The sequence below is a fragment of the Cyclopterus lumpus genome, chromosome 22, assembly GCF_009769545.1.
Source record: "Cyclopterus lumpus isolate fCycLum1 chromosome 22, fCycLum1.pri, whole genome shotgun sequence".
NCBI lineage: Eukaryota > Metazoa > Chordata > Actinopteri > Perciformes > Cyclopteridae > Cyclopterus > Cyclopterus lumpus.
In genome coordinates this window covers 15,526,502-15,548,798 of record NC_046987.1, presented here as the reverse complement: position 1 = coordinate 15,548,798, position 22,297 = coordinate 15,526,502, and the positions used below count along the sequence as shown (strand labels likewise).

Sequence of the window (22,297 nt, the reverse complement as noted above, 5' to 3'; positions counted from 1 at the left end):
TGCTGTGTAGTATTCCTTCAATTTATCTTAATTGAGTTGGGGGTCGGGGGGGAACAACAGCTACCTATAGAGACTAGCATGTTTACATTTCTATAAAACTGTCAACAGAAACCCACATATCATACTAGTGTACCTGTAGTGTTTGCAGCCGGTTGTCATCGCCTAGCTCTGGGCTCTGTTTGTCAGAGATTGCCTGCTGCTTTGTCTCCTGCAGAGACAAAAACAGCAGCTCCTGCGGCTTTTGATGAGATGTGAGGGCAGCGTCTTTCTCCTGTTCATTTTTTGGCCCCCCTACCAGTTTATCTTCCCCTTCTGAGGGAGAGGTAGCAGGAACCAGCAGGGAGGTTTCAGCAGCCTCCTTTCCCATCGACATTACTGCCTTCTCTTTTTCTCTTTCTTCCATTAAGGCACTGAGTTTGTTCTTCAGGTTGTCTTGGTCGTGGGCTTTCAAGTTTGTCTCCTCCTCTGCATGTCTCCTCTTATCCTTCTCTTCTTCAAGTTCCCAGAGCGCTTGCTTTAGCTCTTCCGTTACTTGGGCCCACCTGACCATACAAAAAAAGTCAAAGTAAAGTTATCGAGTTGATACAAATTGTAGAATAACTTTGAGCAACTTATGTAGGGTCACTTTGCATGAGATACTTGGAGATTAAAAAGAAGTTTAAAATGAGAAAAAAAGTTCATAGATTGTAAGATAACTTTGACTATTTAATTTAAGGGGAGCTATTTAAGTTTTTTTTATTTGGTGGAGAAATCTTTTTTTAATTTTTTAAATGGTTGAAACATTTAACCTCAAAATTAAAGTTGTAGTATGTGAAGACCAAGAAATATTGTTATCATTTATCAGAAAAAGAAAAAAAAACAGTAATAAATTAACTTAATTACCTGCCCCTGGCCTCCTCCAGCTCTTCAGCAGTGTTGATGACTTCCTCCTTTAACATGTTCAAGTCCCTGTCCTTGAGAACCAGGTCCTCACGGAGCTCCCCACACTGCTGATTCAGCAGCTCTTTTTCCAGGTCAGTTTCCTCAAACTGCTGCTCAGAGAGTTTACTCATCTCCAGCTCGTCAGAAGAGGAGTTGTGGAGCCACTGAGATGGAGACTGAGGGTGGGAATTGTTAGCCACAGGAATGCCAGGAGGGCCCTGTGGGGTAGAGGTGTTGTGGAGGTTGACGCTTTCTTCGAAGAAGCGGTTTGAAATTGACAACAGAGGCTCATCTCCCAACACCTCACTGTTCAGCTCAAAACTGTGAAGAGACAGATAAGGGACAAAGACAAATAAGGGGATTAAACTAGCCTAAAAAACAGAAAACACACACACCAATGGCAATGAGCATTTCTCTGACCTGTAGTCCGCAGAGAGGTCCAGCTGACTGCAGTGTTCAAAGCTGTCATTGACCAATGAAGATTGTGAGAGTGCAGGAGGAGCTGAAGACAGGTAGCGCTCCATCAGAATATCCCCAGGTATCGATACATTCAAAATGTCCTCCACAGGTCCGCTCTCCAGATTGGCCTCATCTATGCTCATCTTTTCCTCACAACTAAAACCAGCTTTCGCTTGGTTCTGCCGATTCTTAGAAGCTTTGAGTCCCATGACCTCTTCCTCCCTAAACTTCAGTTCTTTCTCCCTCGCCTCCAACAGCTGCCTGACTCCCTCCAACTCCTCTTTGTGCTCCTCCCTGAGCTTCTGCATCTCCTCCTCTTGTCTCTGGAGACGGAGAGCAGAGCTGGCCACCTCCTCTGTGTTGTCCTCCTGAAGCCTGTTCCTCAGCTCGAGCACTTCTCTGTTCAAATTCTCCTTCTCCTCTTTGTACTGCTGCATCTCGAGACACTGAGTTTGGACTAAGCTTAACTGGGAATGAAGGTCTTGTAGCTGTGCCACCCGTTCTTTTTGCTCCTCTTCCCTGCCTTTCTTCTCCATATCCAGTAAAGAAATTACATGTTCGTGTTTCTCCATCTCCTCCAGTAGTTCAGCACATAAGCGTTGGCTGTTCTGCCTTTCTTCCTCCAGCTCAGCCCTTATTTTGTGTAGAACAGTGGCGGTCTCATCGTCAGCGCTAAAGCCTTTAACACTTGACTGGGAGCCAGGACCTGCACTCCCCGATTCCTCCGTTGGTGCTTCCTTCTTATGATGGAGGTCTGCATCTTGGGAGCACTGGCCATGCTGTTGTGGGGTGTTGAGGCCTTCAGCCCCCGACTGGCTTTTGATGCGCAGAAAGTCTACACTGGTCTGTGTGAACGATAATTCGGAGAATATGCAAGTTCAGTTGCTGTGCACATAAATAGTGCATGTTTTTAAGTCAACAATAATCCTGAAGTGCTGCCACAGATTTAGCTTCGAGTGGCACGTACCTGCTGGAGCTGTCTCTGTAGCGCCCCAATCTGTCCCGCAAGTGACTGAGCCTCCAGTTGTACCTGGTCTCTGCTGGCTAGGGCCTCCTGCAGGTTGGAGCTGAGCCGAGCAATTATCTCGTTACGCTTCTCCACGGCCTGCTGTAGCTGCTGCAAGTGCAATACATATAAGGGTTGGGTTTTGTATAAGCATAGCCAACAACATAATCATAAATACTTAGAGTACAAAATAAGAAATGTTCTTGTTGAAAAAAACAGACAAAACTATTTGCTTCCAGTATTAGAACTGTATAAAAAAAGACCAACATTTTAAAGACGTCTAAAACAGAACTGTTTTGTAAAAAATTCTGATTCTGTGATTGACTGATATTGAAGTTCGATATGACGATATTTTTTACATCAGTATTCTCTTCTTCATTGAAAACCCTATTAAAATGATTATGGTGTAATTTTTGCAGGGATCTGCACTAAACAAAGAAGCTTGATTTATTTTATGTATGATGATAATTTGATAATTTTTCACCTGTAACAAATATTTATAAATTGCAGTAGGCCATACCAATTAACATGAAATTAATTGAAAATTAATCAACTGTGCAGCCCTAACTTTAGGCATTTAAAACGTGTCCACAATGCATTTAAGACCTAGTTTAAATGCATTCCTTTCAAAACATACATAATATCGAAACATTATGCTGTATTTTTAGATCAGTGCAGCCAAGCAGAAGAGCAGACAGTTACATTCCCCATGGGTTGCTGATGACACAAAACACACACATATATATATATATATATATATATATATATATATATATATATATATATATATATATATATATATATATATATATATATACACACACACACACACACACACACACACACACACACACACACACAGCAATATCGCAAGAAACCTCCCAATGTCTTATGGGTGAAGACTAATTACTCCGAACAAATCTCAATACACTTCACCACGGCATGTAAACAGGAACACTGATTTATGGAATAGGTTCAGAGACCAGTTTCCAATGTGAGAATTCAGAGCCTTAGATTATAAGCAACATATCATCTGTAAATGTTTTAACAATCTGTATACCTTGAGCTGCTCTTTGCCAGTGAGTGCAACTAGTTCGCCGTCTCTAAAATCTTTCACAGTCGACGGTTTTTGCTCCAGGGTGGGGGGGGGCTGATCCTCCGGTTGTTGGTTCTGGGGTTCCTAAAGGATTAAATAGTTTTAGAATTACGTTTTTTTTTTTTATTTGTCATCATAATCCATGTGTAATCCAATGTTGTGGGTGAACTTTCCCTTTAAAAAAAAAAAAAAAAAAAGGCAATAAATAGTGCCACAGTTCATCCTGACCATGTTGCTATGACAACATGCCCCATAGGCAACATAATGGTTAGTGACCCATTTCTATAATGTGTGTTAACTGGGCGGGGGGCACGGACCACTTGGTAAAACATACAGCGAGCAAACTAAAGTGGACAGATACTGGAGGTCAGGCAGTGTGACCCATGAACAGTCCTGCGTGATGCAGTAAAGCAATGAAAATGACCAGCTGTTAATTAATGGTGCACACAAATCAGATTTCTTCAGTCTGTGTTAATTATTCATGACTGATTATCTTGATGCAGTTAGCGGTGTACCTCATGGTTGGTCTTCTCGTTCAGCTCCGTGTCATTGGCTGAGGAAAGTGCTGGTTCTACTGGGCAGCCTTGCGTTGCTCCGTCATTCTGCGAGACAGCCTTGCCCTTCCTCTTCTGCGTCTTTTTCGGCGCCCCCGCACCGTCGCCTTGCGCCCGCTTCTGTCGGTAGCTAGCAAGCTGCGCAGGAAGGACAGCGAGAGGTAGACGGACACGTAGGTCAGGACCACTGAGCACCACCACACTATCAGCATGGTGCTGCTCAGGGGTCACAGGTGAGAGAGAACTGGAGTCCAGATTTATCTCCTCAGTTAGAAAAGCATGAAATCATTATGCAAAGTATAAATAATTTAGGCATACACATTGTTGATAGTCCCCACTATGGAAAAGAAAATAGATTTGGCAGCCCTTATTTTGATGAGTCAGAGTTGTGCAGCAAAAAAGACAGTGCCCAATGAAGCAAGAAGAAATCCCAAACGCATATCAAAAATAGGCCTGACAAAAGTATCCAAGTTTAAACTGAGGTGATGATGCTAAATATTCTCAAATCTCCAGAGAGCTCCATCAAACCCATGAGAAATGCAGATTTTAGTGACACACATTGGACAGCCTCTCAGCACGGCAGAAAAAGAACAAGGTTTAAAGTATTTGTTTAAGTATAGATCCATGTCCATCTTTTCCTTTTCTGGCATGTAGAAAAGTCAAAGTAAGAGACGAAGAAACTGGTTGTGGAGAGTTTTTTGAAGGATCACAAAGTCCTCTCAAAAATCATGAGGGAAAACTAAAATACAAACATCAATTTGAATTTGAACCCAAAAAGTTAATTCACAGTGGAAAAACGTCATATCCAAACAAGTCACAATATTTAGCTTGAACTCCAGCGGGAATGATTTGGTAGAAATCCATCTCAGGCAGTTTCTCTTTGCAATACATTCCTCTTTTCATCTCCCTCTCTCTGCCGAGCTCTCTTCTTTAAGCAGCTTAAATCAGATTACAGCAGTCCACATTATGACAGAGACCCTTGTGAATCCCTCCATCAATAACTGACAGTCATTCATCGATTTCCTCCCTTGCTGGTGGTCAGACCTGTCAATTCTTTCTCATCGAGGCAGTTGCTCTACTGTCCAGATGTAGATCTTGCAGTCTGTGGCCAACAGCACACTGTACCAATCCTCTCGTCCTAAAACTCCCTACCACAGCCAACGTACAGTGCAGAGGGATCCACAAACTCTGTACAGGGGCTGGTATGTGTCTAGGCGGAGGGAAGAGGGTGGAGACTGGGAGATGCATTCACATGGAGAGGAGGAGACAGGGCTCTGTGTGTCGCGAGCAGCATCAGTGTGCATGCTCAATTCAAACTGAGATTGCTCGGCACCAGGAAAGCTACTTGTTGCTTTGTGTGATGAGTCACATGCATGTGCATGACAATACTGTGTGCATGTGAGCCTGATGACATATTGCATGCCTGGTTATAAAACCATATTTTGGATTTGCTTGGCTTTCCAATTTAGCACCATGCAATGCATCCACCACCATACCATCTTCCCCTTTTGACTCCAAAAACCAAAAGCTTTGCAAAAAACAATCACTCCCTCAATTCCACCACACTTAAATCACTTCCCACTTGCCAATTAGCACTTAAAACCCAACCCCAGGCACGTCCTTACATCACCCTGTTCACCGCCTCCGCCTGCCACACATCACATCTCAGAAAGACATATTGGCCAGATGAGCGTTGTTTAGCCCAAGGCCACTTCTGCGCTACCGAGAGTCTGACTAACTGGTTAGATGGAGCTTATTGTGGCCACATCGGATGTTACTGCACTGGTGAATGCTTCTCTTCTTTTCAACAAAGCCAACACCAAAACGCCCTTACAGTATTTTATGTATGTGTGTAATTTGTACACATACATGCCTTGCTTGTAGAGTGAAAAAATAATCTGAGCTTTTTGTTGCACCTAATACAGTAAAGGCAATTGACAGCACTGCATTACCATAGCAACACCATTCATGTGAGATAATAGTTCAACATGTTGAACCTTGCCAAATCTCATGGGCTCACTGCACCACCTGATGGCCTGCAACCAGCATGACAGTGAATGCAAGGTGCGCAACTATATTAGACATTGAAAATGAAAATGAAAAACACGATTTTCTTTCAGGGTTACAGTCTTGATAAACAGTATTGCGAGTCAGTCTGTTAAAAGTAGTGGGCCTAAAATCTCAAACACTGACAGCAATCAAATCATGGTGCATAAAAGAAAAAGGAAGCACTGATTGCACACCGAAGAGAATCAAAACAAAAAGCAAGAAGACCTAAGTCCCAAAGGCATAATGTCCATTAACCCACAATCCCCAAACGTCTTTGCCAGTCACCAGTTTATATACTTACCGACTGGCTTCTGGGCATATTGGAGGATTTCTGTCATAAGGAATATAAGCGGTTCAGTTGAGAAATGAAAATCAATTAACTACTCTGAACAGGTTAGTAACCTAGTTTTAAATCTAGCTGTTAAGAGAACGTGGCCTGGTTGTCAATAAAGAGGAGGCCATTCTTCATTATTGGCCCATAAATAATATGGCCTCCAACCGATGTAAAGACAGCGGATATCTTTTTTTATTTCTTGGAAACAGCAACAGTAGTTCATAGACTGGAGAACTAAAGCCCTATATCTTAAGAACATAATGTCATCTGCTCTTGCAAGTGTCACTTAGTTACAACTATATACTATCTTCTTTCATTGTTTTAGACTGTGGGAGGCTTAAAAGAAAATAATGAGAATGGTCAACATCCAACAACCTTGGGATTGTGAATTGTCATTTCATTGTTTTGAAGGCTGAAACTGCAACATAAACTATTTTACAGGTAAGAAACATTTCCCTCGTATTTGTAGATATGTGCATCGTTCTTTAGCTGCTGAACAGTGTATATGAACCAATAAATGATTCAAAGCATTAGTCCGTGACCCTAACGCTACTCCATAAATATTATTGTTATCGCTAGCTGTGCGGAACCTCAGCTAATAATCAACCCGCGCCATATGCGCGGCAAATGAATAAAGCCACGAGCAACGTTACTTGTAGTTTTACGAGCAAATGGAATCCAAGCAACGATAAACCACACGTACAATCATGGTTGAGGTCAATGTATTTAACAGTGGACGCACTCAAAGCTATGACAAAAGAGTTGGTTGTCGTTAACTGCTAGCATTCAGTATTAGCGTAAGTTAAGTGTTAGCGACAAACCTTCGCTCTTCCAGCTTCGAGTTTCCTCTGCCGTTCATTGTCATCCATCTCTGGGCTAAAATGAAACCATTAATAGTTTAGAACATACGTCCTCATTCCACTTAAAAGCACAACAGATCTCCACTAGCACAAGTTGGCTAAAACACAATCTTTGAGCTTCCTTTAGACACAACTGTCAACAGACAGTATTCAATATGGCCGCCAAGTTATCTAAACTCCGCCCTTATCGAGTTCCTCTGGACGGACGGACCAATCAAATTACTAAATTCCACTTCAGCCAATGGTGTTAGCTTTGCTAACGTTATACGTTCCAATAGCTTGAACATCATTCAAAAACTAGAATCAAGTTGACCAATAAAATCACTGGGTCTTGGATTGACGGATGTTATAGCCAATCAGGAGAGGCTCATACAAACCCGACCGCCACGCACACAACTTCTTTGTTTTGAAAGTGAACGTGAGTCCTCCACTGGCTGATGAGTTGAACAGCGTAACTGTGGTTGCAATGAAGTACGTTAAAAAAGTTACCATTATTCACATTAGATATATTCAAACCATGGCAATTGTTATCTTGTTTTTATGAATAGGTTTCTAATTGAAAGAAATGCTGAATATAGGCCGATCTAAGCAGAATGCATCTGATAATACAGTGCGTGACTGTACCTATAGCCTGGGCTTTTCATGGCCTTTAAACAAATACTACAATCTATAATGGCATTTTAATTAATTAAGCAAGGACATTTTATGTTTAAGTCCCCCCCCCCCCTCTCCCTTCTCTTTCTCAGCATAGAAACCAATGCAGGTCATAATAAAGTGGCAGTGGTAAACAGGTGTGTCCCATGGAAACCACAGTCTGGCTTTAGATTTGACTCAAACAAACACACAAGTGTACACCAAGTCTGTGGGACTCAAAATGCAAAGATTTCAGGTAAATTAGACATTAAAAGCAGATGCTTGCATTGTATGTTTGTCTCATATTTCAGGCAATCATGTTCATTCCAGCGTGCAGAACATTTTACAATAACACTTGTGTAATCTTTAAGCATGGTCCGTCTATGGTTGATCAAATGACAAGACTCAAACTCAAACTGCTGGAGAAGGTAGGTGAGAGGCTGTAGTCTAGACGTTGCTTGAACCTAATTTACTTTGATCATTTTGTATTCTCAAGGAAAATAGTTCAGCATTATTTTTGTTCTGCTTTTCTTGAGAATTGTATATCAAAATCTTAACTTCAATCTGAAATATTCTTTACATTTCTAGAGACTGGAAAACGAAAAGCACAATATGGACAATAGTTCAGAGTCTGCCCAGTCTGCAAGTAAGATAACAAAGACGTCTTTGTGTTGAATAGTGTTCAATTGTGGAAGGTACCATTGACATTCTCCATTATAGACATTTAGCTGATGCTAGAATGAATTCCCATGGCCAGTGAAAAATACATTATAACATTCTTAAGATTGACTCAGTGGTAAAATTAACCTGTTATCAAATGAAAAAACAAGATATTTGAGAAAGTAGAGGAGGCAGACATGGGGAAAGTCTCTGAGATAACTTGACTTTGTGTGTTAAGGGATTTATGACCGACATCTAGATCAACTGCACTGTGCACTGTGGCGAAAGCAGGACCTGCTGAAAAGACTCAGGGTTTGTACTGAATATTCATAGAATACAAACTTTTATTTCTGATATAATTTCTTACGTACCATACATTCAGACATTAAGATGAAGGTTAGAAAACTTCAATTAATTAACTAATGTTTGGTCATTGTGTGATGCATATAATTGTTTGTGTTTCGTTGGCATTTGGTATTCTTTCGTGTAGGAGGAGCATATATTAGAGGACCTCAACAGACGTCACAGGTGGGGAGGGTCACACATAAAGTACAAGTCGCATTTCTTCCCACTCCACCAGCCAGCTCCTGCGCTGTCCTTTCTGGTGCCTCCACCTCCTGCCCCGCCTCAGCCTCCACACATCATTCAACAGACTGTGAGACCCTCTGCATAAATCTCAAAAACACCCCAATCCCCAGATCTGCCGTTTCAATGCAATCTGTTAAGTGTATTTAATCCTCTTCTTCTCCTCCCGATCCCGTTCATCGCTTCTATTTTTACCCCTGTATTTCCTTTCACATGTTATTTGTACGGCTCTACCAGACTGACTTGCAATGAGTTCAAGTGGTGTGAGAATAGTGCAGATTAAATATGCTGAATATGCAATAATTTCCCCCTGCCTTTATCTCTTTCCAGCTTCCCCAGCAGCCTGCCACCATCATACAAGAGCTGCCACAACAGCAGCCACTAATTACTCAGATCCCCCCACCGCAGCCCTACCCACCACCACGCTCAGGCGGCATCAAAGAGGGTATGCAACAGCCAACAGAACACTATCTTATTTAAATCTCACTGTATTCATATCTGTGTATTTTTCTGTTAGACGTGGTGGAACTGATGCTGATGCAAAATGCCCAGATGCATCAGATCATAATGCACACTACAATGCTGAAAGCCACACCTCCTATGTTGCCTCCTATGTTGCCACCAGTGCCCTGTTACTGTGCCCCTCAAATGACGTATCTTGGGCAGGTACACAAAAAACACACACACCCTCTGACAAATAGAGACAAAGCACAGAGCCTCAACTTTGACCCTTTGCAACATTGTCATCTCTGTCTCTCAAGAAAGTCCCAAATTTGTATTTTCAGGACAGTTACCGGCGAAACCCCATTTTTGTAAGGCCAGATGTTAAACCAAGAGGAAGTGCTGTCCATCATCATCATCATCATCATCACTACGGTACTACCCCTGCAGCACCACAGCTGCCTCCCATCAGCCACCCTACATGGCCACCAGAGTTGCCATCTGTCCTAACAGGACACGCAGGAGGACAGCTACCCTCCGTACACCACGAAACAGCCCCTTTCACACTCCCACCACTCCATGCGTAAGGTTCACTGAGAGCACACATGTATTTTGTGTCTAGTATTTCAACTAATACATATTTTTCTGTGTGTCTTTAGAGGACTCAGATTTCTCTCTGAGAGTCCCCCGTTACCAGAGAGACCATGGACGACTGTATAAGACTGGTCAAAAAAAAACCCCAGAAAGGAACAAAAAAGGTTAGATAGGATCACATTGCATGTGCAATAATGGAATTATGTCTCGAGAAAAAGTTGCTTTTCCTTGAAAATGTCCAAAATGTATCCTGTATGAGTGGCAGATAATTGTGAACTATCTTTTGACATGCTTGCTTGTCACCAACTCTGACCACAATGCAATCCCACAGAATTCCATTAAAAAGTATGTTTACTCACTATTTAAGTTATATTTGGGGGGATTTATACGCAGCCTATAACCTCATCGCTCCATGATACACGGTCCTTGTCCAAGACATGCAACAAAATAACCTGACCAAAAACCTTTGCAATATTCTAACAATCAGCACTAAATAAAGACATTCTAAAATCAAGTGACGTTTGGTTTAAAGTGATATGTATAACATAATAGTTGTTAAATTAGTATTGAGAGTTCCAGAGCAATTGGAGATGGGACCCAGGACAAAAATAACCAGAATCTGAATCCTTGACCCTAGGAATAAATGTCCGATGCTCTGGATGCTCTACAGAGAGAGATCCTTAAATGGAGAGATAGGAATCAGGAGGGGGGAAAAAAAACTATCGCCCGAACAGGGACTTGAACCCTGGACCCTCAGATTAAAAGTCTGATGCTCTACCGACTGAGCTATCCGGGCTTCGACAACCTGTAATGTTTGAGGGTTATAAAAACATAGTACAGTATAAAACTCAAGTTATTTGAATCGCATTCTTTACATAAATGTCTTACAGCGTTATAAGCAGCAAACAGTATATAGTGACTTACAGTCCCCTGGTTAGCCGCCGTATGCTAACTTAGGCTAAGCTAACGCAAATGTGAAAGGCAACTGAATCTATGCATATTCATTTAAGTCCCTTTCCGTGTCATTTTGTCTTGGCAGTTGCATTTTCAGTTTACACGCATACACAATCATTGCACCATTGCCTTGTCTTTAATGGAGGAATTTACAGCTGTACAAAATTGTATTGACAAGATGTGTTACCAAAAAAAAAGCACAATCATGAATGTAACAGTACAGCACTGAAGCAATGTGTCCCTCCCTGTGGCCATATTAAGGTAGCAGTGTGACAGTGCTTCTTTATCCCCACCCAAGTGCACAACAGAAAACCAAACCTTTATTCACAACGGTCTATCATTATGGCACATCCCTTTGATAAATAAAATAATTCAAATATACATACATAAAAAAAACATACACATACAAATAATCCAAGTTAAGTGACACCCTCTCCATTAACAGATTATTAAAGTGCATATCTCTTCTTTTCAAGAATTGCGGCTGAATGGCAGGAGACCAGGGGAAAGTCATGCTGTGAATTAACATGGAGGATGGTCATTCTTCTTGTCGGAGGAGTTCCAACTTTTTAGAAGAATGTGTTTATGATGGTCATGCACTTGTGCTTGAGGGTATTTTGTATGGCACAGAAGTCAATATACATGCTTAACAATAGTCTTGTATTTTTGCTGCGCCCTGTCACAAGTCTGTTGAAAATTAATGATGGCAAACAATAACAAACTGGGTTAAATCAGATCAGAAAGTGTTTGCATACAGCATATCTGGCTACACATCACAACATGTTGGCATTTTAATTGTGTACAATTAATTAAGTTGAATGATTGTTGCATGACATAACCTAATAATATTTATTTACACAGTGCACAGTGTCTGTAAATATCTGTGCAAAATGAGCCAGACTCTGAATTCACATGAACTGTGTTATGCAATACATGCAGAAAGAAATCCCAAAAAATCTATCAGGGTTAAAATCGTATTACAAAATGTAAATCAGGTGATTTTCATACTATTAGAGGCCTTCATATGTTTTGAGAGCACTGGGTAGGATACATAGCTTCCTGCTGCTGGTACAATAACAGATTCACACCATGAAAGTCATTGTGTTCCCAGCATTGTATGCTGGGAACACAATACTGTGTTGCATGCTGTTATTGTTAGAGAAACACCATACATTCTTCAAATTTCACTTTCATATCATCTGATTTGTAAAAGAGGGAAAAATACAGATAGCACAATTAGGATTATTATGATCACATTGTGAGTAAATTGGTACGTATTTTTCTACAGTGGCCTAGTACTGTTTACATCCCAGTAATACATGCACTTTCATTATGTAATCTTTTGACATTATAAAAGAGCCTTGCGTAATCTGATGGCATCAATGGCTATTAGAAATAACTTGATCCTGTTGGTCCTCTTCTGATCCACAATTCAGATATTTACCCTGTTTGCCTGTTTTGGCATGTAGAAAGTCATATAGTATCTTTGAATGGTTCAAGGTGGCATCAGTCGTAACTTGACCAGGTGATTTCACTGGTTAAGTGTTTGTAGGTATCATGGTACGCCGCTCTTGCGCATGTCCATCTCCATCTGTGTCAGATCCGATGGGAAGTCGTGGAAAAAGGTTTTGGTGAAGGTTCGAGGATGTGTGTCTGGATATCTGTAGAGTTGTGGGACGCTGATACTTATTCAAATAGCTTGGTTATGTAATCTAAAATGAGAGAAGGAGGATGCAAATGTTAGTTTACTTGCAGTGCCATCAGGCAAATTACCATTGCCCTTCCAATCACACGCAAACAGCATTCACCTTGTGTATGTGAGGAGGCATATCATCCTCTGAGCTCTCCTCTGGTAGTGTGTCATGGTGTCGTGGTGCTGCCTGACCATCCTCTGCCCACCCTCCCATGGGCACGCCACGGGCTGACCTCACTACTTGACCCCCTGCACTGAAAGAGTCTGGAAAACAGAAGGACATAGACAGCAGAGTTGAAAAGCGGCAGGATTAAATCCTGAGGTGAATAGCACATTCACTTATGCGCAGAACTGTTGTAGCAATATCAGAAAAATAAGTTCAACTCTTAAGAAGAATGTGTGAATGCTGGGCTTTTTATGTGGCACAGAAGTCATGAGTGCAACAATAGATTAAAAGAGTAATTACATTTAAAATAATGACATTAAAAAGCATGTGGTGAGTAAAATGGAGAGATAATCAAAAAGATATGTGTACCAGTGGTGGATCCACTATATCGCTGCTGGCTGCTGCTGTGTGATGATGCCCCCTCCTGGCCAAAGGTGGTACCGCTGATGGCAGAAGCTGAAGTGGGAATGGCACTGGGACTGGGAACTGTGGTGGGGAAAGTGTGCGAGCGAGGGAAATGTCTGGAGTGAGGGTTGGGTTCGCTCCTCACTTCATCAGGGATGCTGTCACTGCTTTCGTCGCTGTCCTGCCTGTGCCATGTGTGGCGGGATAGCTCGCCACGGGACTGCTGCTTGTGTAGCTACAGGGAAGAAAATAGATAGGAGGAAGAATCGGTCAGACCAAAGATGGAGAAGACTTGTCAGTTATTCAGGATAAGGAGACAAATGTGGCAAAACAAACTACATTCAGTTTTGTGCATCCTACAGAGGTCCTCTACTCTGTTCCCACACTTGCTCACCCACAATTACCTCGTGCATGTAAAGTGCATGGATGCTCATCTCAGTGGAGGCGTACTCTGAGAGGACCAAACTGGTGAGTTGACCCTCCCATACACTGCTGCCTGAGCTCACGGTCCGGGCATCCGTCCTATGCAAAGAGAATGCAAAAATGAGGAGAAATTGTGGACATGAAGGGGAGGTGATAGGGATGACAAGATGGCAACAAGTAAAGTATGAATTAAGGTTTGAACTAGGTTATAATGCACTTTGAACTGTGAGATAGACTCCAGCCGCTCAGTTAATATTTAGGTTTGTACAGAAAGATGTAACCTCAATGATTCAGAAGGAGAATGTACTTACCCCGAGCCAGCCATAGCTTTGCTCATGGTCGATGTGTGGCCCGGAGCCCTGTGAGCTGCACTTAAGCTGCCTCTCAGGTGAAGACTACTGCTGATTGGGGAGAGGGAGCGTAAGGCAGATGCCCCATCACTTGAGCCAGCTGCTGCATGATTGGTCAAAGAGCTATCTCCGCCGAAATGAATGGAGGTCAGTGTGGAGGGACCCACCAAAAGGTTTGCAATGAGGCTCCTTGGCTGCAAGAGAGAGAAAGGGCAAGAAGGGCGAGAAAATAACATTCTGCCTCTGATGATGAAATTGAACTTCGGACCAGAGTTATACTTAAGCATGAATGTTGTTTTATCACTGTACCTCTGACTCGGACAGTGAGAGTGGATGTGTGTCAGAAGTAGCCTCTCTGTGAACTCGCTCTTTCAACTGGCTGATGAAATGTGTGGTCTCCTGGGGAGGCTGCCACTGGGGGTTGGTGATGGCAAAGTGCATCAGAGACAATTCTGTCTTCCCATCCTCTGCCTGTTGGTAGATAGACGCCTCAGTCTTTCCCGCTGACATCCACTACAGAGGCAGGAGAGAGGGTAAACCCACAGATATACACACAATCTAATGCATGCATGTCACACAGATGAGTTTAGGTATTTTCAAGTGCGTCTTCCTCAGTGTATGTCTGTGTGGCTGCACTTAATGTGTCCGTCCCTCACCGCAGGGTGTCCATGCTGCCTGATGTCCATCTGGGCAAAGGAACATGTGTCTCCTACCCCGATCACCTCAACAGTAAAGTTCCTGAAGAAATCAATGATCTCCAGAGACTTCCTCCTCAGACAGAAGATTAGGATGATGGGAGTCACCACTGGACTTATTAGCTCCTCTAGAATAAACACCTTGAGGAAAACAGAAGAGAAAGCTTGACACCGAACACTCAGGAAGCCGAGCAATCACATCAACGGTATGCTGAACCTCAGGTTCATAAATTGAGTGAGTTATGTAACATTCTGATTCTGATTTTGATTGAAATATTGAGGCACTGACTTCATGGTTTAAGGTTCAAAATGCCACCAGATGGGACAATCTAAGAGTGTAGTGTGAATCAAAACAAACAAATACCTACAAGGTGCTTCTCAGCATTCTCAAATCTTAGTTTTACTCTCTAGATATGAATGCAAATAATGGGTGTAGCTGAGGGTAAAGCTCGACATTAGAGAAAAGAAGCTGTGTGTACTCAGATAATATTCTCTCAAAAAATAAAATAGCATGTTCAGAGAGGATTTGACAAAATAACTATAGGTCTTTTTTCACAGCAGGCATTTTGAGTTATAGTAAAAGCAGCGCAGTTATAAGTAATAACATGAATGATGGCTTGAATTCATGAGCCAGTTTTACACACCAGCAGGGAAACTGAAACCGCCATATATAAATGGATCCATCATGAACGTTAATTAATTACACCTAATATTTGTCATGCTATATGACATGTTAAAATATATACATGAATAAAACATAGTTTCAATAAGTTACTTTCCTTGTAATTACTCTTGATATTTATTCCCAGTTTAGTATCCATACTCACTGCTTTGTACTGGAAGAGCTGGGAGAACTGGTCACGAGTCTCATATCTATGTGCATTGCCCTGCCAGTGGTCAGGCATGTAGTGGATATGAGCCAGGATAACCCTCAACAGCTGCTCAGGACAAAACACCATGTGCTTATCTGGGATAAATGATCTGAAGAAACAGAAGCACAGAGGTGGTGGGAAAAAATGTAAGTCTTGAAGAGGTTCAAAATCAATGGAAAATATTTAACTATTTTGTGGAAATGGGCTTGATAAATAATCTTATAGTTTAGAATATACCTGTGAAATTTCTGATGGTTTCTCGAATATCTGATTGTTGAATGTACGAAATAAAATTATACAGATTTTCAGAACCAGATTTTCTTTTCACAAGGGTGTCATGGGGATGTTTCCAAAGATCAAATTATTTCAATCAAGAGCTACTTAAGGAAGGAAACCCTCTTATACTCATCCGTTATAGAGCAGAATAATCTGCAGGAGAGCATTAAAGGGATTACAAGTCTGGGTAGCTTTAAAAAGGGCAATAAAGACATGGATCATGGTTAACGGCCCAAACATCCCACGTCGTTCTCATTCTGATTCGGATGTTTGTCCTTTCATATTAGTTTTACAGTGGCGGTGGTAATAACTTACAGGTAATTAATGATATCATATGTTTTTAACTATTGTAGTTGATTCATCTGTGTGTTTATTAAATATAATAATGAAAATTCTGTTTCGATTCTGCACGTTTTTCTATCTCCTTTGTTTGATCAGAAAAGCAGAAAAAACTGTGTGACGTTGATCCTCTACCTGCAGACTGTGATACACACTCCGAGCAGTGTGATCGATGAGAGAACATGTTCCACTGAGAGAACATCCTCATCATAGATGGTCAGGGCGATGAGGACGGCCAGAAGAGAACCGGCAAAAAAGGCTACATTTTTGGCAACCACCGTCAGCAGTGGTGAGAGGAAACAGTTCATATACTTGGATGCAGGCTGAGAGAAAGGGAGGAAGCAGATTTCATTATTAACTTCACAGGCAGTTGATGAGAGGCACCAGTATAAGTAATAAGAGCATGATATTAAAACGAGGAGGAGATAAGCTACTATCTCATCTGACCTTGTATCCTTTGCTGAGGCGGGACATGAGCTCATGGTCCAACTCATTAAAGTGCCGCAGGTAACATCGACCATACAGAGACCAGCATCTCGCTCCCAGAGAACCAGGCTCTCGCTTGATCACCTAGCCACACACAACAAACTCTTGTCTAGAGCACTGAATGAGAAAGGAAAATGAATACGGTTTGTGTGTGCATGTGAACAGCGTACCTCTGTATAACTAAAGAAGGCGTAGAGAATCTGCCACACCAGAATGACTGGACACAGCAGCAGATTGGCAATCCCAATCCACAGGATACGGGACGCTAACTTGTCTGCCAGCTCAAGCCTATTACCTCCTCTCTTGTACTCTGATTTCAGGCTCCACTCGTTCTCAAACAGAGAGCCTACAGAGCAACCAAGGGAAGTACAAAGAATACTCATTTGTAATTCTTAACCTTAACAAATAGGCAAATAGATGAGTGTGTGCATCCAAATGGTTAATTTCACCGGATCACAACACCAAACAAAGACAGACGAATACAGGCTGTACATATAAAATGAATCACATCGTCAACATGGACTCACCTGGCCCCCAAAAGAAGATGAGCTCAAAGTTGTATTTGAGACCCCGGGTGTAGAACACTGACTCCCCAAGTCCGGGAAGTCGAAATCGCACAGGAAGGAGTGATTTATTCACCATGGCAACCTTGAGAAGTGCAGGAAGAAGGTTTTGGTTTGAGGTCACACTGTTTCGTTGTGTTTGCAAGTAGCTGCATCAGACATGAATAGATTCAGAAACCAAACAGTGGTATTAGGATGTCGTCACAAACGGACAAACCATGTAGTTTTTAAAGCGGAGGATGCGGTGGTAAATGTCCAGCTCCGTCAGCTCTTTTTTATGGATGCAGATCTGGTGCTCCTTCTGGATCTCCACTATCCTGGCCTGAACCTCCTGCCATGTTGCATAGGGAAGTTCTGACTGAAAAGAAGAAGAAGAAGAAGAAGAAGAAGAAGAAGAAGAAAAAGCACCTTAAAGATCAGTTGGTACAATGAATGTCTCCTACGCCAGCAAATAAAATATTCAATACCCCTCTAAAACAAATGTCTTTGTCTGTCTCACCATGGTCATCTTGAGTGCATTGATGTAGAAGGATCGTATCTCCCAGTAGCAGCAGACGTTGTAGATGAATTTGACCAGGCGATGTAGCCAAAACACCCCGGAGATTATTAACACGAAGATCACAAACGCATTTTCTCGGATACTGCGGGAGAAGATATTCACTTTTATAATTCAAAGATGTAAACGTCTAACAACTATACGTTCTCCAGACACACTAAGAAAGTCTTAAACATTCACGTTTGAGTGTTGATTGTTCTTTATCTCACAAACACAATCATCACACCTATCCTCAGCTTCACACTCGCAATTAAATTACTGTCACAGCTTCTTTGCAGAAGAAATAATCATTAACAAAATACGGTGTCACACTCACCGGGCACTGCAGACATCCACTGGGAGGAAGGCATCAGGCAAGGTGACTTTGGATGAATCAGTGTGATTTACAAACTTGTTGGCAAAGAGTATGTCGTAGTCCACACAGTTAGCTAGGAAGACTGTGAAGCCAACCACAAACAGCAATTGACTGCACGGAGAAAGAGAGAAGGAGGAGAGAACATACGACATCAAGCTCTGCCATATACGTACTCCTTACAGACACAAGAATCTCTCAAAAACAAGGTTCCTGATGGATAGGATACTTACACCAGCTCAAAGATCTCCCCCAGCAGCATACAGGTGAATCCATTCTTCTGGTGCAGATTATAGACGTAATGGATGTTAAGGAATATTGTAAATCTATCAGAGGTTAGTAACCCTGTTTGTATTAAAACTTTCACGGTGCAAAATCAAAAAAGCTCAATTCATGCGTCAGGGTAACTCAGGACCCAAAACCTCATGAATACATACAAAACATACGTGCAAAAGGATATTCTCTGGAAAAACAGGTCCAGGTTTTCTATATGGTGCCATTGGGCTGCATAAAAATATGTATCACAAAATTAGAAACAGTGTTGTTGTTGTTAGGCATCACTATCAGTGCAAAAGAGGATGGTGTGTTTCTGTGTGCGATAAGTTCATGTTTTGTGTCGGCATGTCATACATTTGGCTCCCTCAGGCACATGCATCAGCAGGTTCTCTTCTCCAGGCGGAGAGTCGCTGTAGGACGCCTCCAGGCGCTGGTACTCTGTGTCAAAGTGCGCCATCGTGACCAGCTTCAGTCTCACCAAGTAGCGGAGCCCACTGCTACAGACTGAGACACAGAGAACGGCAGGGAGAGATGAGGGAGGGACAAGAAGAATGAAGATACACATACGACTGGTTAACATGGCGAGGAGGAGAAGGGAAAAAAAGAGTGAAATAGGCCACTGGAGAATGTTTTACACATCACATGATATGTTAATAATCAACTCATTTAACATTTCCATCAATATCAGCCTTGGTTTTGGACTTTTTTATTCACTATTGAATATTAATCGTTTTAGGAAAACACTACCTGATCCTTCTGAGGGGTGATCAGAGGTCAGGATCAGTCACCCTGGAGCTTGAGTTTGGCTGAATAAGGGCTTCAAAACCTGATTAAAGAGCCTCTTACAAAGGCAACTGAACTATTGTCACACAGGACTAAATTTGGAGAGGGTAGACAAAATGTGCCATATTGGCATTGTACATTGTGACTGATGGTCTTGGAAATATTCAATGACAAAGTTCAAAGAACGTTCGCTGTGGTTCAAATGAAATGAGTATCTAGTGTGTATATAAACCTGTGGTACAGCTCTTTGTGTTGCACCCGAGTTAAGTGAAACTAAAACCAACCAAATAGGTTATAGACAAGGGTCTCTGCCCCTAGACCTGTTATAGTCAACACCACCGAAGTTCACAAAAGACTCCACGGATTAAGATGGTATTGACTCAAGACCAAGATTACATGGTTGAGTCCAAACGACATATACAATGCAATGATGACAACACGATGGCACCCAGCAGAAAAGAAGTACAACAAAAAATGACTTAAAAAAGGTGACTTAATATTCCTCAAGAAGCATCTTATTTTGGCTTATATATAACTGTAATGGCAACATCGTATGGTGTGATGACTGTCATTAAGCCCAGTGAGATTACACCACAAACCAGGGACCACCGTTAGATATGCAAGTCAGTCCCACTGGGGGTGGGAAGAGATACTTTAGATCATGAATGGACCTGCTGGTCTGTTAACTGGGGACACTTCTAACTTCCGTGTACTGTCTCAAAGCAGGGTCAGAAATGAGCTTACCTCCATTGCAGTACAGCACGTCCTCTCCGGCTCTGGTATTGACTCAACATCACCAGCTGTGAGAAAAGGGAAGAGGCATTTATCTTTAGTCATATCTAGGAACCATAACAGACGGTAGGACGGGGCTTTATGGCGCGTTTCTTTTCGGAGGCGGTGCAGCACAGCACACGGATAAACCCGAACGAGATGAACGGGGAAAGCGGAGACGAGTCAAGAGTACGAAGGCAACGCAGCGGAACCGATTCAGGTGTTGTTGTTGTCGTGGTTTGACAGCACAGGGCCCTGCCTCCCTCTCCAGAAACATGTCGCCGCGTGGAGCACTCACCGTCAGGTCCTTCCGCCTCCGCCGTGTCAGGTTTAAAGGTCTCGGGTTTATCGGGAGATTTTTTTTTTTAATCTAATACCAGTTTTGTTTTCGTTTTTTTTCTCCTTCGGCCGCCTCTCGAAATCGGAACTCATACACGAGCCAGTTTCATTTTCGAAACAGCTAGCCGTTTGGTGTCTGTCTCATCAGAGGGGCAGGGACGTTATCCAATCGGAAAGAGAGTTCCCTCGCGGTAAGGAGAGCAGCCAATCAGGTGCGGTCAGAGGCGGGCTCTTAGAGGGCGTTTTTTTTCAGACACGACTTGCATGCTCAACAAGCCTCCATGACGTGTTCCTCAGTTGCTATGGTTTGTCTAATTAAATGGGTGTTTACTACCACCGCCTGGTCTTTGTAAGTAGCACCACAACACGGTCAGAGGTTCCTTCATACTGCAACTGCACTCTTGGTGATGCTGCTACACGAGGATTCTCCACGTGCATTAAAAACAATAACGTGTGGCTACACGGGTTTTTAACTTTAGATTGTTGTCATCTATTGTTGTTGTCTATCTCTTTAAATAAGTCTTTAGAACGTGACTTTCCATCAACTGGGCGGCATTATCAAATACAGTATGCAATGGAAGAAATTAAAATAATGGTACTCTTTATTTGTATTAGAATTATTTCCTCTAATATCAGAAAGAGCTATATGTTGGTGCTAAGAGACAGTTGATACCCTTGCACCAATTAATTGGTTTTAGGACTTTAAATTCGAGATGCCTACATTTTTGCCTAACACTAAATGAAAGCAGCCATTAACATGAATATTATGTCTGCTAGTTTCCATTTCACTGCATAGTGAAAACATTTTGTACAATACATTATGTCTATGTCAAATTAAGCTTAGAGCACACCAAGGCAAGATCCTAAGAACCTTCTCTGTGAATATTAAGATTCAGACTCGGATTGAAAAGTTGAGAATTAAAAGGGCAGCATGGCCTCTATGTGTTTTGTTAATAATACTAAATAATGTTATCTCCTGAAGCTGATATTTGCCTGTGCATTGTATTATGATGAGCATACAGTAGATAGCTGCTGATGACTCCACAGCATCAAGCCAATCTCACCTTCTGTGAGTGATGAATGGGGGTGACTGTGGGTCAGTGGTTAGCAGGTCCGTCTTTCAATCAGGGAGTTGGCGGTTCAATCCCTGCCCTAGTCGATGTGTCCTTGAGCTAGACACTTAACCCTGAATTGCTCCCTGTAGCTGTGTCTACGGTGTATGAATGTAACACGATTGTAAGTCGCTTTGGATAACAGCGTCAGCTAAATGAAATGTAATGAATATTCATACATGATTGTTAAGACTCTGGAGTGACAGCTGGGCTTTTGTTCACTGTAGTTACTCTGCTACCTATCACTGCATATGTGTGTGTGTGTGTGTGTGTGTGTGTGTGTGTGCGTGTGCATGTGCGTGTGCATATTGAATTTAGTAGAATGATGATTTAATTTGCCAGTGTGGTTTTCACACGCAAACACCTGGATAGTCCACACAAACAAGCAGGAAGACAAACAAATATGCATATTGCACACAACTTCATTCATGTTGGCAGTCCCACAGGTCGGCAGCTCTCCGTGCTCTCTTTCTTTCTTTAACACCTCGACAAAACATTTTTCAATCTCTTTCTCACTCCTCTCTGATTTAATTTTTCCCCGTCATATGACCTGTAATGACAGTGTGCCTGTTTGTTTACTTTTGTGTGTATATGGGTTCAGTTTTTTTTTTTTAAGGGCAAGGGTGTCTTGAGGCAGGGGGGGGAGTCTGTGTAATCCATGAATTATAGTGATCTGGGTAATTTAATCTGTTCT

At 42.1% G+C, this 22,297-nt stretch overlaps 3 protein-coding genes and 1 non-coding gene across 11 annotated transcripts in view; 1 reads left to right on the top strand and 3 right to left on the bottom strand.

Moving 5' to 3' along the window:
• pcnt (pericentrin) overlaps positions 1–7,468 on the bottom strand; it is a 35,000-nt gene extending 27,532 nt beyond the window's left edge. For 4 of the 8 annotated variants that reach the window (XM_034525693.1, XM_034525697.1, XM_034525696.1 and 1 more), the window contains exons 1-8: positions 7,241–7,428; positions 6,387–6,416; positions 3,998–4,174; positions 3,447–3,566; positions 2,348–2,497; positions 1,342–2,225; positions 883–1,242; positions 134–542 (exon numbers count right to left, since the gene is read on the bottom strand). In XM_034525693.1, coding sequence (XP_034381584.1) covers positions 134–542; positions 883–1,242; positions 1,342–2,225; positions 2,348–2,497; positions 3,447–3,566; positions 3,998–4,174; positions 6,387–6,416; positions 7,241–7,288 — 2,178 coding nt within the window. In that variant the 5' untranslated portion in view covers positions 7,289–7,428. Of the gene's footprint in view, positions 1–133; positions 543–882; positions 1,243–1,341; positions 2,226–2,347; positions 2,498–3,446; positions 3,567–3,997; positions 4,175–6,386; positions 6,417–7,240 lie in introns of all 8 variants that reach the window. The other 4 variants (XM_034525698.1, XM_034525700.1, XM_034525699.1 and 1 more) reach the window with 2 other exon arrangements.
• Positions 7,469–8,055: 587 nt separating this feature from the next.
• zgc:112416 (uncharacterized protein LOC550509 homolog) lies at positions 8,056–10,341 on the top strand. Its single transcript, XM_034525447.1, has 9 exons — positions 8,056–8,168; positions 8,284–8,340; positions 8,501–8,558; positions 8,811–8,884; positions 9,063–9,227; positions 9,488–9,602; positions 9,675–9,823; positions 9,943–10,181; positions 10,258–10,341. The coding sequence occupies exons 1-9, from the start codon at positions 8,154–8,156 to the stop codon at positions 10,316–10,318; spliced, it is 933 nt and encodes a 310-aa protein (XP_034381338.1). The 5' UTR covers positions 8,056–8,153; the 3' UTR covers positions 10,319–10,341.
• A 574-nt stretch (positions 10,342–10,915) lies between these two features.
• Positions 10,916–10,988, bottom strand: trnak-uuu. Its single transcript has one exon. It is a non-coding gene; the product is annotated as a tRNA-Lys (tRNA).
• Positions 10,989–11,266: 278 nt separating this feature from the next.
• atg9a (ATG9 autophagy related 9 homolog A (S. cerevisiae)) lies at positions 11,267–20,648 on the bottom strand. The gene is made up of 20 exons (XM_034563070.1): positions 20,451–20,648; positions 20,126–20,181; positions 18,953–19,102; positions 18,783–18,826; positions 18,556–18,620; positions 18,287–18,436; positions 17,914–18,055; positions 17,632–17,772; positions 17,379–17,499; positions 17,022–17,197; positions 16,813–16,935; positions 16,501–16,688; positions 15,706–15,859; positions 14,840–15,019; positions 14,493–14,696; positions 14,145–14,377; positions 13,815–13,932; positions 13,375–13,645; positions 12,955–13,103; positions 11,267–12,858 (listed from the first exon to the last, which is right to left on the bottom strand). The coding sequence occupies exons 3-20, from the start codon at positions 19,053–19,055 to the stop codon at positions 12,850–12,852; spliced, it is 2,571 nt and encodes an 856-aa protein (XP_034418961.1). The 5' UTR covers positions 19,056–19,102; positions 20,126–20,181; positions 20,451–20,648; the 3' UTR covers positions 11,267–12,849.
• Between the last annotated feature and the right edge of the window lie 1,649 nt (positions 20,649–22,297).

Bases quoted from the DNA above. Each gene is read 5' to 3' on its own strand.
- zgc:112416 (XM_034525447.1), top strand. The intron at 8,559-8,810 runs GTAAGATAACAA...TTGTGTGTTAAG, and splicing joins AGAGTCTGCCCAGTCTGCAA to GGATTTATGACCGACATCTA. The intron at 9,824-9,942 runs GTACACAAAAAA...TTGTATTTTCAG, and splicing joins AAATGACGTATCTTGGGCAG to GACAGTTACCGGCGAAACCC.
- atg9a (XM_034563070.1), bottom strand. From the start codon at position 19,055: ATGGCGCACTTTGACACAGAGTACCAGCGCCTGGAGGCGTCCTACAGC. The intron at 18,621-18,782 runs ATATCCTTTTGC...AACATCCATTAC, and splicing joins TGGACCTGTTTTTCCAGAGA to GTCTATAATCTGCACCAGAA. The intron at 18,437-18,555 runs GTAAGTATCCTA...TTCTCCGTGCAG, and splicing joins GGGGAGATCTTTGAGCTGGT to TCAATTGCTGTTTGTGGTTG.